This window comes from Loxodonta africana, chromosome 2 (genome assembly GCF_030014295.1).
Source record: "Loxodonta africana isolate mLoxAfr1 chromosome 2, mLoxAfr1.hap2, whole genome shotgun sequence".
In the NCBI taxonomy this organism is placed as follows: domain Eukaryota; kingdom Metazoa; phylum Chordata; class Mammalia; order Proboscidea; family Elephantidae; genus Loxodonta; species Loxodonta africana.
In genome coordinates, this window is record NC_087343.1 from 37,837,609 (window position 1) to 37,851,551 (window position 13,943).

General features: G+C 42.0%; 1 protein-coding gene across 3 annotated transcripts in view; it reads left to right on the forward strand.

Annotated features, from left to right (window-relative positions):
• NPR3 (natriuretic peptide receptor 3) overlaps nucleotides 1-13,943 on the forward strand; it is an 86,943-nt gene that overhangs the window by 66,989 nt on the left and 6,011 nt on the right. For 2 of the 3 annotated variants that reach the window (XM_064271091.1, XM_010588085.3), the window contains exons 4-7: nucleotides 1,288-1,423; nucleotides 7,931-8,025; nucleotides 11,221-11,356; nucleotides 13,078-13,165. In XM_064271091.1, the coding sequence (XP_064127161.1) occupies nucleotides 1,288-1,423; nucleotides 7,931-8,025; nucleotides 11,221-11,356; nucleotides 13,078-13,165 (455 nt within the window). The remainder of the gene's footprint in view (nucleotides 1-1,287; nucleotides 1,424-7,930; nucleotides 8,026-11,220; nucleotides 11,357-13,077; nucleotides 13,166-13,943) is intronic. The other variant, XM_003407929.4, reaches the window with a different exon arrangement.

The window sequence follows — 13,943 nt, forward strand, 5'->3', positions numbered from 1 at the left end:
CTCCCCCACCCACAGTACTTCCCTCAGCTTCCCACCCTGGGAAACACCTCTTTATTCTGTCAAAACTCAGTTCAACTTTTGCCATCACTCTTAAGCCTCTTCTGTCTGCTTTTCCTCTACCCATAATGCTGAGCACTTCTTTTTTTGTGTGTGTGGTCCTTACTGTATCTTGAACAGACCTCTAATATAGCACCAGTGACACTTGAGAGTCCATAAGATAGTAATAATAGTATTGGCTTACGTTTGTTGAAAACTTGATATGTGTCAGACACTATAATACTGAACACTTTATACTGCTTATGCCGTATAATTCTTGCAACTACCTCTTGAAGTAGGTACTAGTCTTATTGTCAATATACAGATGAAGAAAACAAGGCTTGAAGAGACTAAATGGGTTCCCCAAGTACCAGCCAACCATGTATGCTGTATGGTGACGCCATGTGTTTCAGAGCAGAACGGTGCTCCATAGGGTTTTCAACGGCTACTTTTGAAAGTAGATTGTCAGTCCTTTCTTCCAGGATGCTTTTGGGTGGACTTGAACCTCCAACCTTTTAGTTAGTGGCTGAGTGCATTAACCATTTACACCACTCAGGGTCTCCTCCACAGGTATGCAGGGCCAGAATACACCTTCAAGAGACTGTAAGTTTTTTGAGGGCTGTCTTACTTGAGTCAAGATTCAACTGGGATATACCAACAGTCCAAGCTAGTTTCCCGTTCCTGTCCTTGGAGCTTGGGGATGGGGAGTGGTTAGATGCATTAGAACTGCTCAAACGTACACTGGAAAGGGAAACTGAGATGTTACTGCTAATAGAAGAAGGATCCCCTCCTCTTCGTAGCCTTAGGATGAGCACCTTCAAAGTACCTAGTAAGCATTCAATAAACATTTGAATATGAATGAATGGATTCCCTCTGTCCTTTTAGTCAGGTCCCTCATTCAGAGTCTGGCCAGATCATGGGGGCTGTGGAAGGTGGAAAACGCCTCAAGGGGCAGGCTGGCTTGAGGTAGAGGACAGGGTGGTGAGAAGGAGGGAATGGAGCTGAAGGAACTACAGGCTAAAGCTGACGTACCTATAATACTTAAATGAGCATGTTCTTGACTTCTATTATATCTTGTCTGCTCTCCAGATTCCCAAACTAGAAAAGGATTTTCCTCACTAAGCCAGTGCCTTCAAAACCATAGTATAATTTATGAGAACTACCTTTTGGCCCACATTGCTTACAGACCCTGTCTGATTGCTTCCATTATTCCTAGTGTTTAGAGTCACTTCACTGGGATTTCCTTTACAGGTTAACATGTTTGTTGAAGGATTCCATGATGCCATCCTCCTCTATGTCCTGGCTTTACATGAAGTGCTCAGAGCTGGTTACAGCAAGAAGGATGGAGGGAAAATAATCCAGCAGACACGGAACAGAACCTTTGAAGGTGAGAATTCACACTGTAAGGCAATGGCACTTTGCTGACAGTTGAGTTGCATATTTCCCTGTTCTGATTTTTTTTTTTTTATTACTACTGTGGGACCTTGCTGACATCTTGCTTTTCTCAGCTGTAAAGTCAGGATAATTATTCAAGATCTACCCACCTCACAGGCTTATTGTGAAGGTTAAATGAGATAACCCATGTGAATGTGCTTTTAAAAAGTCTTACTAAAACAGAAAATGCCTTGTTCTCCTTCTGATTATTGAGTTAACAACTTCATGCTTCTTGAAATCAAATTTATGACAAGTCTAATTCACAAAAGAATAATCAGTTTGTGGAGTTCTGTGATAAGCTTTAAAACAAGTAGTAATCCCAGATTTACCCTCCTAAATTCTGACTGTGTTGATCTTTGTCAAACTCAGGAAGTTATCAGTTGTCATGGATAAACCTGGGTGATTAGAGACCTCTGCTGTTTTTATTTTATTTTTAAACTAGTGTATATTAGTTGTTTTCTTAAATACAAAAGTGTAAGAACAACAACAACAAAAAATAGCTCATAATCTCATCACTCAGGCAACCTCTGTTGATATTTAAAAATTGCCCAAGGATGACTATTCTTGGCTGGAAAATTTAAACAGTACAAAATTGTACAAAATGAAAAGTGAAAGCTTTCTTTCCCACCCTAGCCCCTTCTCCCCAACATAATCACTATGAGCAGTTTCCTGAAAATATTTTATACCTTTTGCCAGCACATGTGCATTTGTGTATCTTATCTAAAAAAATTTACACAAAAGGGGTCATACCATGAATGCCATTCTTCACCTTAGGTTTTCTACTTCATAGTCAAGTAGAAGAATTTTCCATATCAGCACTTATAGATCCAATGTATCTTGGCTCTACAATAATTTCTGTAACCAGCCTCCTACTGATGGACACTTTATTGTTTACAGTTTTCACTATTAAGCAAAATGTTGCCATGACTATCTTGCACATCTTGGTGAATTTTTGTGAGTACACCCAACAGGGAAGATTCTTAGTTATGGGATTTCTGGGATTCCTAAAATGTTGGTGCTTGTTAAAGTGCATTGGATATTGCCAAATGTCTTCCAGAAAGTCCACTAGTTTATATTCCTGCCAACAGCGTAAAAAGGCTCTGGTTTCCTCTTACCTCACCAACACTAAAAAAAAGCTAACATAAGATTCAATATAGGAATGATCTAGTGGCTGGAGGCCTGCAGATACCAACTTTATATTTATTCATTTGTTCAATAAATATTCACGGAGCGCCTGTGATGCGCCAGACACTGTTCAAGGCGCTCGGGACTCCCCAGTGAACTAAAGACATTCTTGCTATAAAATGAGCTTACATACTAGTGGGGGCAACTGACAATAAACAAATAAACACACCAGGGATTATTAGTGCTATGAAGAAAATTAAAGCAGCGTAAGGAGATAAAATTAAAACAGGGTAGGAGGCCCTGGTGGTGCAGTGGTGTTAAGCACTTGGCTGCTAACCAGAAGATCAACAGTTTGAACCCACCAGCTGCTCTAAGGGAGAAAGATGTGGCAGCCTGCTTCCGTAAAGATTACAGCCTTGGAAACCCTATGGGGCAGTTCTACTCTGTCCTATAAGTTCTCTATAAGTAAGAATTGACTTGATGGCAGTGGGTTTGGTTTTTTGGTTTAAGGAGATGAAAGAAGGCAGTGGCGGTGGTTCGGTGGCAGAATTCTCATCTTCCATGTGGGAGACCTGGGTTCAGTTCTTATCCAGTGCACTTTGTGTGCAGCCACTGCCCATCTGTCCATGGAGGTATGTGTGCTGCCACGACGCTGAGCAGGTTTCAGCAGAGCTTCCAAATTAAGACAGACACGAAAGGCCTGGTGACCTACTTCCAAAAACCAGCCAATGAAAACCTGTGGATCCCAATGTTCTGATGCCACCATGTGTGAGTGTGCCATGAGTCGGCAGCTAACAATACAACAGTGTCTTAGTCATCTGTGTGGCTTTGCAGCTCTCTTCTCCATCTCTCTCACTTGCTTGTTTAATCTCTTTCATATCTCAGAAGAAATTGACTTAAGACACACCCTACATTAATCCTGTCTCATTAACATAATAAAGACAAGCAACCCATTCCCAAATGGGATTATAGGCACAGGCTAGGATTTACAACACAAATTTTGGGGGGGATACAATTCAATCCGTAACAAACAGGGAGATAGAAAGTCACAGGAGGGATTGCTGTTTATAGATAGGGTGGTTAGGGAAGACCTCTCTGATATATGGCAGTTGAACAGAGTGAGGGGGTAAGTACTGTAGATACTGAGGGGAGAGCATTCCAGAGGGAACAGTAAATGCAAAGACACTGAGTGTATTTGATGGGAGAGTGCTGAGCTTTCCTTGAAGAGCAAAGGGGCTGTCTTAGCTATCCAGTGCTGCTATAACAGAAATACCACAAGTGGATGGCTTTAAGAAAGAGAAGTTTATTCTCTCACAGTCCAGTAGGCTAGAAGTCCGAATTCAGGGCGCCGGCTCCAGGGGAAGGCTCTCTCTCTCCCTTTCGGCTCTGGAGGAGGTCCTTGTGATGCATCAATCTTTCCTTGATCTGGGAGTGTCCTTTTTAGGGCCAGCAATCTGAAAAGAGTCCTGAAACAATCAACTGTATAGTCCAGTTTACAATGAGAATTTCATTTGTCCAGATGTAGCGATAGTTAAAGCCAAAGTCAGTTTTGGGTTTGAATTGTTTGGAGAGCCAAATTTATTTGCTAAACAATGTCCCATCTGAGGGTGGGCCCAGGGGAACTCTAAGACATCTGTATAAAGAGAAACTCTAACCTTCCCAAAATTAAAAACAAGTGGCCTGTAAGTGACCACTAAGTTGTCAGGGGAAAAATACTCGGGATGTTATTTGACAAATTTGGATTTTATTACCTTGAAACCTTTCACCAGCTCTCAATAAATGGCCTAGGAAGAAGCTGAATTTCTTCTCTGTGTGTGAGGTCAGAGTGACAAGGTAAAAAAGACTCCGGTTCAAACCTTGAGCTCCACTACAGGCCCATATAAATGAAATGAGCGTGGAGAGCCTCACTGCTTACCAGGTAATAAGGATAACTTACACAGGAAAATTCTGCTCTCAGCCTGATGATCTCACCTTATGTTCAGTACTCACAGGTGAAGTCTCACTCTGCTAATCAGCCCCCCTAAGAGTTCTCACCCCACTTCTTGGCAGAATTGTAATAGCTTAAAGGTGTAATGAGGTCTTGGATTACTAGGGCTACCTCGTTTTATAAAATATTCTGCAAAACACTTAGCAGGACACACCCTCATAAACACCTCTCAACAGAATGGCAAAGGGTGGTTTGGAGATAAAATACATTAAAAAAAAAAAAAGATATTTATCACCTTAAAGTTTTGCAGGGAGTCAAGGATACATATGTTTGAGATATGTATATCTTTTGTAATAACTAGTCTATATTAAGGCACAAAAAAACCAAGATGAATGGTAGCTCCATTCTGTTTCTGGCAAAGTAGACAAAAGTCTGAAAAAATCAGTGGGCCCTCAAACCGCAGCCCAAAGGACAGTAAACCCAAATACCTGCCCTCTCCAAGCCACACTAGAGGATGGAACTTTCCCTTGGGATCCTTTTTCCCAGACATCCATTTTACTACAGGAATCAGTACTTACTGCGAGAACCAAATCAATAGAAACACCAATTGAGAATTATACTGAGCTCTACCACAGTTCAATATGAAAGAAAACAAATAGCTATAGTTAGAGTGTGGCAGATAGGCACATTGTCTTATTTAGTGCATGAAAATTATGATCTAGACATATTTAATGTCAGCTTTTTTTTTTTTAATGATGCATATTTCCTTTGATTGGTTAAGTGTTCTAAACTCTCATTGCTAGCTATTAGGGATTGAATCGTGTCCCCTCAAAATGTGTCAACTTGACTAGGCCATGATTCCCAGTATTGTGTGGTTGTCCACCATTTTGTGATCTGATGTGATTATCCTATGTGTTGTAAATCCTAACATCTATGATGTTAATGAGGCAGGAGTAGAGGCAGTTATGTTTATGAAGCAGGACTTAATCTACAGGATTAGATTGTATCTTGAGTCAATCTCTCTTGAGATATAAAAGAGAGAATTGAGCAGAGAGGAGAGGGACCTCCTTCCACTAAGAATGAAGAGCTGCCAGTGGAACATGTCCTTTGAACCCAGGGTCCTTGCACTGATAAGCTCCTAAGCAGGGGAAGATTGATGACAGGGACCTTCCCCCAGAGCCGACAGAGAGAAAGCCTCCCCCTGGAGCTGGCATCCTGAATTTGGACATCTATCCTCCTAGACTCTGAGAGAATAAATTTCTTATAGTAGTACTAGATAACTAAGACAGTAGCCCAAGTAAGTTCAAATCCGTCATGTGGACACTCAGGGCCTTCTACGCTCTGGCCACACTGCCCCAGCCTTGCATCTTAGTGTTCCCTCTCACACATGTGGGCTCCTCTCGCCCAGAAACCTCACATTCCCTCTGGCTCTTTTCAGCCTCTATGTGTTCCTAAATACTAACTGTTGTTGTCAGTTGCTGTTGAGTTGGATCCAACTCGTAGTGACTTTATATATAACAGAATGAAATGTTGCCCATTCCTGCACCATCTTCGTGATGGTTGATATGTTTGAGCCCACTGTTAGGGTGTTGTGTCAGTTGATCTCACTGAGGGTTTCCCTAGTTTTCATTGACCCTCTACTTTACCACATATCATGTTCCTTTCCTAGAGATCGGACTTTCCTGATGACGCGTCCAAAGTAGGTGATTCGAAATCTCACCATCTTTGCCTCTAAGGAACATTCTGCTTTTACTTTTTCTAAGACCGATTTGTTTATTCTTTTGGAAGTTCATGGTATATTCAATATTCTTTGCCAACACCTAGAATCTTCCCACTCTCTGATTGCTACTTGTCCAAATCATAGACTTCCTCTAAAGTCCCTATAAGATACTTTCTCTTTTATTGAGTCCTCCCTGATTCTCCAACAAGATGAGATAGCTCCTCCTCTGAGTGGTGTGGGCATGGTCAGGTGTCCAGGACCAGATTTTAAGTATAACAATAGTAATAATAACAATAGAAGAAAAAAACTAACATCTCTTAAACACGTGTTGAAAATGCTTTACATGTTTTAGCTCATTTAATCTTCTCAGCATCATCTTGTTTTTGTTGTTGTGTGCTGTTGAGTTGATTCTAATTCATAGTGACCCTTTAGGACACAGTAGAACTGCCCCATAGGGTTTCCAAGGAGCAGCTGGTGGATTTGAACTGCTGACGTTTTGGTTAGCAGCCTGACCTCTTAACCACTTCCCACCAGGGCTCCAATATCATCTTAGTAAAACCAAAACCAAACCAGTTACCATTGAGTTGATTCTGACTCATGGCGACCCATGTGTTTCAGAGTAGAACTGCACTCCGTAGGGTTTTCAATGACTGTGATCTTTCAGAAGTAGATAGAACCTCTTGGTGAAAAACCAAACCTATTGCCAATAAGTTGATTCCAATTCATAGCAGCCCTATAGGACAGAGTAGAGCTGTCCCCATAGGGTTTCTAAGGAGTGGCTGGTGGATTCAAACTGCTGACCTTTTTTGGTTAGCAGCTGAGCACTTAACCACTCTGCCACCAGGCCTCCAACATCTTGGTAAAGAGGTCCTATTATGCCTATTTTACAGACGTGGAGACTGAGGCTCAGAGGGTCATGTACCTTGCCTCAGGTCACAGAGCTTGTAAATGTGAAAGCTGAGATTTGAGTGTGAGCAGTAGGATTCCGATGTGAACATGCTAAATCTGTAGTCCAGGCTACCCTTCTCTTGAACAGAGAATTTGTCTGATTCATATTTGCCTCAGCTATAACACCAGATTCAACACCTAGAAATCACTCAGGAATTATCTGTGTAAAGAATGAAAGAAGAAAACAATAGGGATAAAGAGAAATAACTCTCCTTCAGCTATTGGCAACCATTACCCATGAAACCAAATCCTTCTGTTTCCTGTGCATTAAAGGGGACTATTTTTTTTTTTATACTTAAGAACATTTCCTGAGTCTTGAGCCTTACAATGTTTTTGTATTTCGTCATGTTTGTCCAATGATCATGTGAATGCATGACGAGCATATGAAAGCACATTTACTTCCCATTCTTTACTTTTTTTTTTTAAATGCAAAACTCTGGGATAGGCATATTAGTTTCAGAATTTGCCGTAATTTAAAAAACAAAAAACATATTCCCCAAAGAAGGTCACTTACTTCTTTTTCTTTTCTTTTCTAAATGGAGAAATGCTAAGAATTTAGGAATGCAGACACAGATGAAATTACAATGTCTTCCAAAGGCCAACAAAAATGCTCAGTCTGATGAGATTTTCTGTGGCATGAGTTTGTTTAAAAAATCCTGTCAATTCATTTTCTTGTTTTTATTGGCAGAGAGAGGTATTTTAAGTAACTAATTTCTAGTTCATCGTGTATCTTCCTCTAGGTATTGCTGGGCAGGTGTCCATAGACGCCAATGGAGACCGGTATGGGGATTTCTCTGTGATTGCCATGACTGACACGGAGGCAGGCACCCAGGCGGTAAGCACCCCAGGATTTCTGAACCAATTGCTCCTCCTGCTTGCTGAGATCCCAAGGAATGAATGTATTTGTCCTGACCTCAAAGTAGCTATCTCCCTCCCACCCCCCCGCCCCCAAAAAAGAAAACAAAAAACCATTGTTGTCAAGTCTTTTCCAGCTCATAGTGACCCTACAGGACAGAGTAGAACTGCCCCATTGCGTTTCCAGGGAGCAGCTGATGGATCCAAACTGCTGACCTTTTCGTTAGCAGCTGAGCTCCTAACCACACACCACCAGGGCTCCAGCTGTCCCAAAGCAGCCTGTAAATAAAAATAAGTTGAAAACACTGGAGATTCCACATAGGGACAGCTCACTTCAGGGAAAACTTCAGGAAATAGTGCCACGTTTATCTTAAATGGGGGAATCTCAACTTTTAAGTGGCCAAGAACCATACTCCAGTCCTAAGTGGCAAGAGAGGCTCATCTGGATGAAAGATGTGAAGTGAAATTTTATTTCCCTTTTTAAACTGGGTTTCGTGTGTTTGTGTGTGTGGCAGGAGGTACAACCTAGATGTGTGTTAACATTTCAGGAGATGACGTAGTTTCAGGAGAGCATCATGAAGAGAAAAGAGTGCCTTGGACACAAAGATGAGTCTCTGTCACTTACTGGGTGCACGCTCTTTGCCTTAGTTTCCTCAGCTGTAACATGGAAATCATGTCTTCCTTGCTGACCTCATGTGATTATTGTGAGGAACAGTTAAAATCAGACCTAGCAAAGCACTGTATAAACTTAATATTATATATTCCATACCTATACACACACATACATATATATCTGGAGCTCTGGTGGTACAGTGGTTAAGCGCTTGGCTGCTAAACAAAAGGTCAGCAGTTTGAACTCACCAGCCACTCCTTGGGAGAAAGACCTGGTGATTTGCTTCTGTAAAGACTACAGTCTAGGAAGCCCTATGGGGCAGCTCTACTCTCTCACATGGAGTGGATATGACTTGGAATCGACTCGATGGCACACAACAACAAACATATATATATATACCTATTGCCATTGAGTCGATTCTGACTTATAACGACCCTATAGGACAGAGTAGTACTGCCCCATAGAGTTTCCAAGGAGTGCCTGGTGGGTTCGAACTGCTGACCTTTTGGTTAGCAGCCGTAGCTCTTAACTACTATGCCACTAGGGTTTCCAACATATATATGTGTGTATATATATAAAACAAATATGCAGCGTTTCAACTAAAACAGTGCCGCTTCCTCTTTGAGTGCTTCCTTGATGACTCTTTCATTGCTCCCCTAGCACGTTATCTGACCTCGCCTGTGGTGCTCGCTGTTTTCCTAGTGAACACACATGCCTGCCTGATGGAGTACACGGACTCTGTGGGAGGGGCTGTGCCAGGAGGACCTGGCACTCACTCTGTTTATTGAGTGGTCTGGGTCTCGTCCACATTCCAGTTTCCCCATGTGTAAAAGGGAGGTCATCATAGTCGTCACGGGGTCGAGGTGAGGACTCAGGAGTGAATGTACGCCAAGCACTTGGTGAGCGCTCCGTACACACCAGCTACTGTTGTGTTTTGGTAATTATCTGGAATTCTTTTTACTATGACATAAAATAGTCTGTGGGAGCCTAGGAGGCTTCCTTCAGGAAAGACACAGGTAAGGAGTTGTCACAGGCCACTCTCACAAATGAGAGACAAATCCTAAGAACTTGGGTGGGAAGATCCTTCTAGATCAGAGCCCAGGGAGCTGATTTAAAAAACAAACCTGTTGCTGTCGAGTTGACTCAGACTTGCGGCGACCCACGTGTGTCAGAGTAGAACTGTGCTCCATAGAGCTTTCAATGGCTAATTTTTCAGAAGTGAATTGCCAGGCCTTTCTTTGGTGGTGCCTCTGGGTAGACACGAACCTCCAACTTTTATGGCTAGCAGCTAAGCCTGTTAACCGTTTGTACCACCCAGGGATTCCAGGTAGCTGATAGAACAGTTGTTTTAACCAGAAATTGAGGGTGAACCTTGAACTGTGGTAGAAAAGAATACTGGCTTCCAGGGGCCATAGGAGCCAACTAAAGAGACAGTTCAGCCTGACAGTGGGGTGGAAACAGGGTAAAATCATCAGAGAAGAGAGTGTAACCCCGGAAGTCAGGATAAAAGGAGTAGTCCACCAACCTGGAGAGGGTGAAACAGAAAGTTCCTAAAAGATACTCACTAATGGAGCCCTGGTGGTTCAATGGCTAAGCACTCGGCTGCTAACTGAAAGGTCAGCAGTTCAAACCCACCAGCAGCTCCCGGGGAAGAAAAGACTTGGCCATCTACTCCCATAAAGATTACAGCCTAGGAAACACTATGGGGCAGTTCTACTCTGTCACATAGGGTCACTATGAGTCGGAATCGACTCGATGGCAAACAACAGCAACGCTTTACTTATAAAAAAAAAAAATTATACGTGAGCTAATTGAGTGATATGAGCCAGTGTACCTGTAACATGTATAACCTGATATAGAAAGGACCCTGACTCTCGTTCCCTCATCTCTCACACGAGTACCTCGCTGTCCCTCTCTCACATGTCAGTGGAAGTGACTTGGTCACTCACAAATGACTGACTGCGTGCTGCTCTGTGGTAGATGGTGGGGCAGTACAGTATCCAACGAGCAAGGGAAAAAGTGTGAATTTCTGGGTTATTGTTCTGTAGGGAAAATCCTCCCTTTCTGCTCAGTAGTCGCGACTGAGGTAGACCCAGGGAGAACAGTGGCAGGATTCAGCCTTCAGTGGGGGCATGCCCCAGGCAGCTTTGCTTTGACCACTGCCCACGTCCTTCTGTTTCCCTTTAACCACTTTCCCTGCCTCACTAAATAATGCCACCTCAACAGCACCATTGGCGACTCCAAATCTTGGCTTACAAAGTCTTCAGAAACACACCACTATAATTAGCGTGTACGGTAGGGAACCCTCCTCTGCGACATCTCCTCAGCTTTGCTTTGTGTTCTCCGGAGGCACTTGCTGTTTCCTGCCTGCAAGAGGTGAGTGATGGTGGGTGGGTGTCAGGTGTCCTTAGCATGCAGAGGCAGGTCCTTTAGGTCAGGCCTTGAGGTTTTGGGAAGTAACAGTGCAAGGCTGGGAGCTTCCTTCTTTGGAAACAGATAGCTTGGCTTTTTAGTTTGTGTGTGTGTGTGTATCATTTTTTTTTTTCTTAACGTTTTATATAGGTTATTGGTGATTACTTTGGGAAAGAAGGTCGTTTTGAAATGCGGCCGAATGTCAAATATCCTTGGGGACCTTTAAAGCTGAGAATAGATGAAACCAGAACTGTCGAGCACACAAACACCTCTCCTTGCAAATCATGTAAGTTTAGAGGCTTAATTTGCTATGTATTTCATCATCTATAAAAAAAAAATTCATTATCTATAGCACTGGTATAATGCAAGTTTAAAAAGTAAGTGTTCTTCAGGAGCTCAGGTTCTGAAAGTTCAGATGTCCTTTTCTGATGGGTAGTAAAACATGTGGAAAAAAATTCACGAAGAGGCATTGTCTTTATCAGAGGCTTACAGCTCTTTTACCCTTCACTTTCTCCTAAAGTAGACAGTATGAGAGGTCCTTAACCTCATTAAGACTCATTTTCCCCATATGTAAAATGAGAAGAATATACCCAACTCTTAATGATTGTTTTGGTGGTAAAGTGAGAGAATGCACTGAAGGCTGTACACTAAATTCTTTACATACAAGCTACCTATCTCTCATTTTTACGTAAGAACTGGGACACTACTGAACTTGATTGTTTCAAATTGTTATTCACATTTTCACAAAGCTATGTAGGACATTTTGACATGAAACTCTGGCTTCGGTGAGAGAACATCTAAAAATAGAACCCAATAAAATTTTCACCAAATCTTCTAGCACTGTGAAGTGTCACCACCTATCTGTGAAAATAAGTGCTGGGTCAATCCCATGGCCCGTCTGGTTGTCTTCTCTGAGGATAAACTCTAAAAAGTTAAACACAGAATTACCATATGATCCAGCAATTCCAAGTCTAGGTATTAAAAAAACAAACCAAATCCATTGCCGTAGACTCATAGCCACCCTATAGGACAGAGTAGAACTGCTCCATATGGTTTCTAAGGAGTACCCAGTGGGTTTGAACTGCTGACCTTTTGGTCAGCAGCTGTAGCTCTTAACCACTATGCCACTAGGGTTTTCCTTCTAGGTATATACCCCACATAATTAAAAGCAGGAACACAAACAAATATTTGTACACCAATGTTCATTACAGCATTATTTACAATAGCCAAAAGATGGAAACAGTTCAAGTGTCCGTCAACAGGAGAATGGATAAACAAAATATAGTGTATGCGTACAGTGGAGTATTGCTCAGCCGTAAAGAGAAATGAAGTCCCGATATATGCTACAACATTGATGAGCCTTGAAAACATCATGCTGAGTGAAATATGTCAGCCACAAAAGGACAAATATTGTATGACCCCGCTTATATGAAATATCTAGAATAGGCAAATGTATACAGACCTGTTTATTAGTAGTTACCAGGGGCAGAAGGAAGGGAGGGAGAAAGAAGGACTCATTGCTTAGGGGACACTGAGTATCTGTTAAGAGTGGCAGAAAAAAAATGGAAACATAATGGTGATGGTTGCTCAACACAATAAATACAGTTAATGTTGTTGAATTGTATGTGTGAAGAATGTTGAAACAGCAAATGTTTTGTTAGGTGTATATTTACCTCAAATTTTTTTTTTTTTTAAAAAAGAGCATGGATAAGTTTGGAAATTTCTATTTCCTGTTTTCCTCAAATCCTTCTTGAATCTGCTTATATTCCCATTGTGCTCCTTCCCTTGTAACAGCATGTTTGTTTAATACTTTCTCAAAAGCTTCCTAAGTTTTGTACTTGGCAAAAAGGAAAGTGCAGGAGCCCCAAGAAAAATTTTCTTAAAAAGAAAAGGAAATTTACCTCAAGTGGGAAATTGAGAAGCACCTTCCGAAAGAATGAAACTTGAGGCATTCATTTCTAACTCTTTCTCAGAAGGAACTCTGATTATTTACATTTCATTTTCAAGCAGGTGGCCTAGAAGAATCTGCAGTGACAGGCATCATTGTGGGGGCCTTATTAGGAGCTGGTTTGCTAATGGCCTTCTACTTTTTCAGGTTAGTACTGCTTATAAAGTTTGAAATGGACCCTCCTTTACTGCCTTCGTCGTTTGCCTTTGCACAATCCTCCTTGTGATTTGTCCATTTGTCCTACCTAAGAAGCACGGTGATTAAAAAACCTAAGCTGTCTTCTGGGGTGACCCCAGGCTTGGTGGTCAGTGGGTTAGCATACTGTGTAGTAGGATCAGAGATTTCTATTGCATCCCCTGTGGGACAGAGAGCTGCTACTATTCCTTGATGCCAGTAATCCTGACCCGAATTCCTATCACCCACCAAGTGCATAAGTGGTGGGGGAATCTGGACAAAGGTGGAAATCAACTTCTCAGTCCTCAGATTTCCTCCAATTCCAAATAAGTACCTTGACTCACCTCTAAGGAGGAAGAAGTAAGTCTGAGTACGTGCTCTCAGGCTGGTTTGTGCTTAGTATTTGGAAAACCCAAATGCTTAGTTGCTCCTGTGGTTAAGCCCCAAGCTTGCAAAATTGTAATATCTTCATGTGCTCAAGATCCTGATTGTTCTACACCACGAGGGCGGTCCATTCCTTTGTAATCTTTGGTGGTTGAGTTTATGGCTTATTCATAAGTCATTAGACCAAGATTTCTTTATTTCTGCATGAAAATGTCACTCTGGGTGTGTGTGGCTCTTTGGGAACAATTGTATTCCTGTTCCTTTGGTCACAGTACACTAAACCTGATCTTTATCAAGGGCATATCCTGGGAGTTGGGGAGCGCTTCTGTGGCAGAATAGACAAGACTTAACCCGCAAGGCGCCCAAG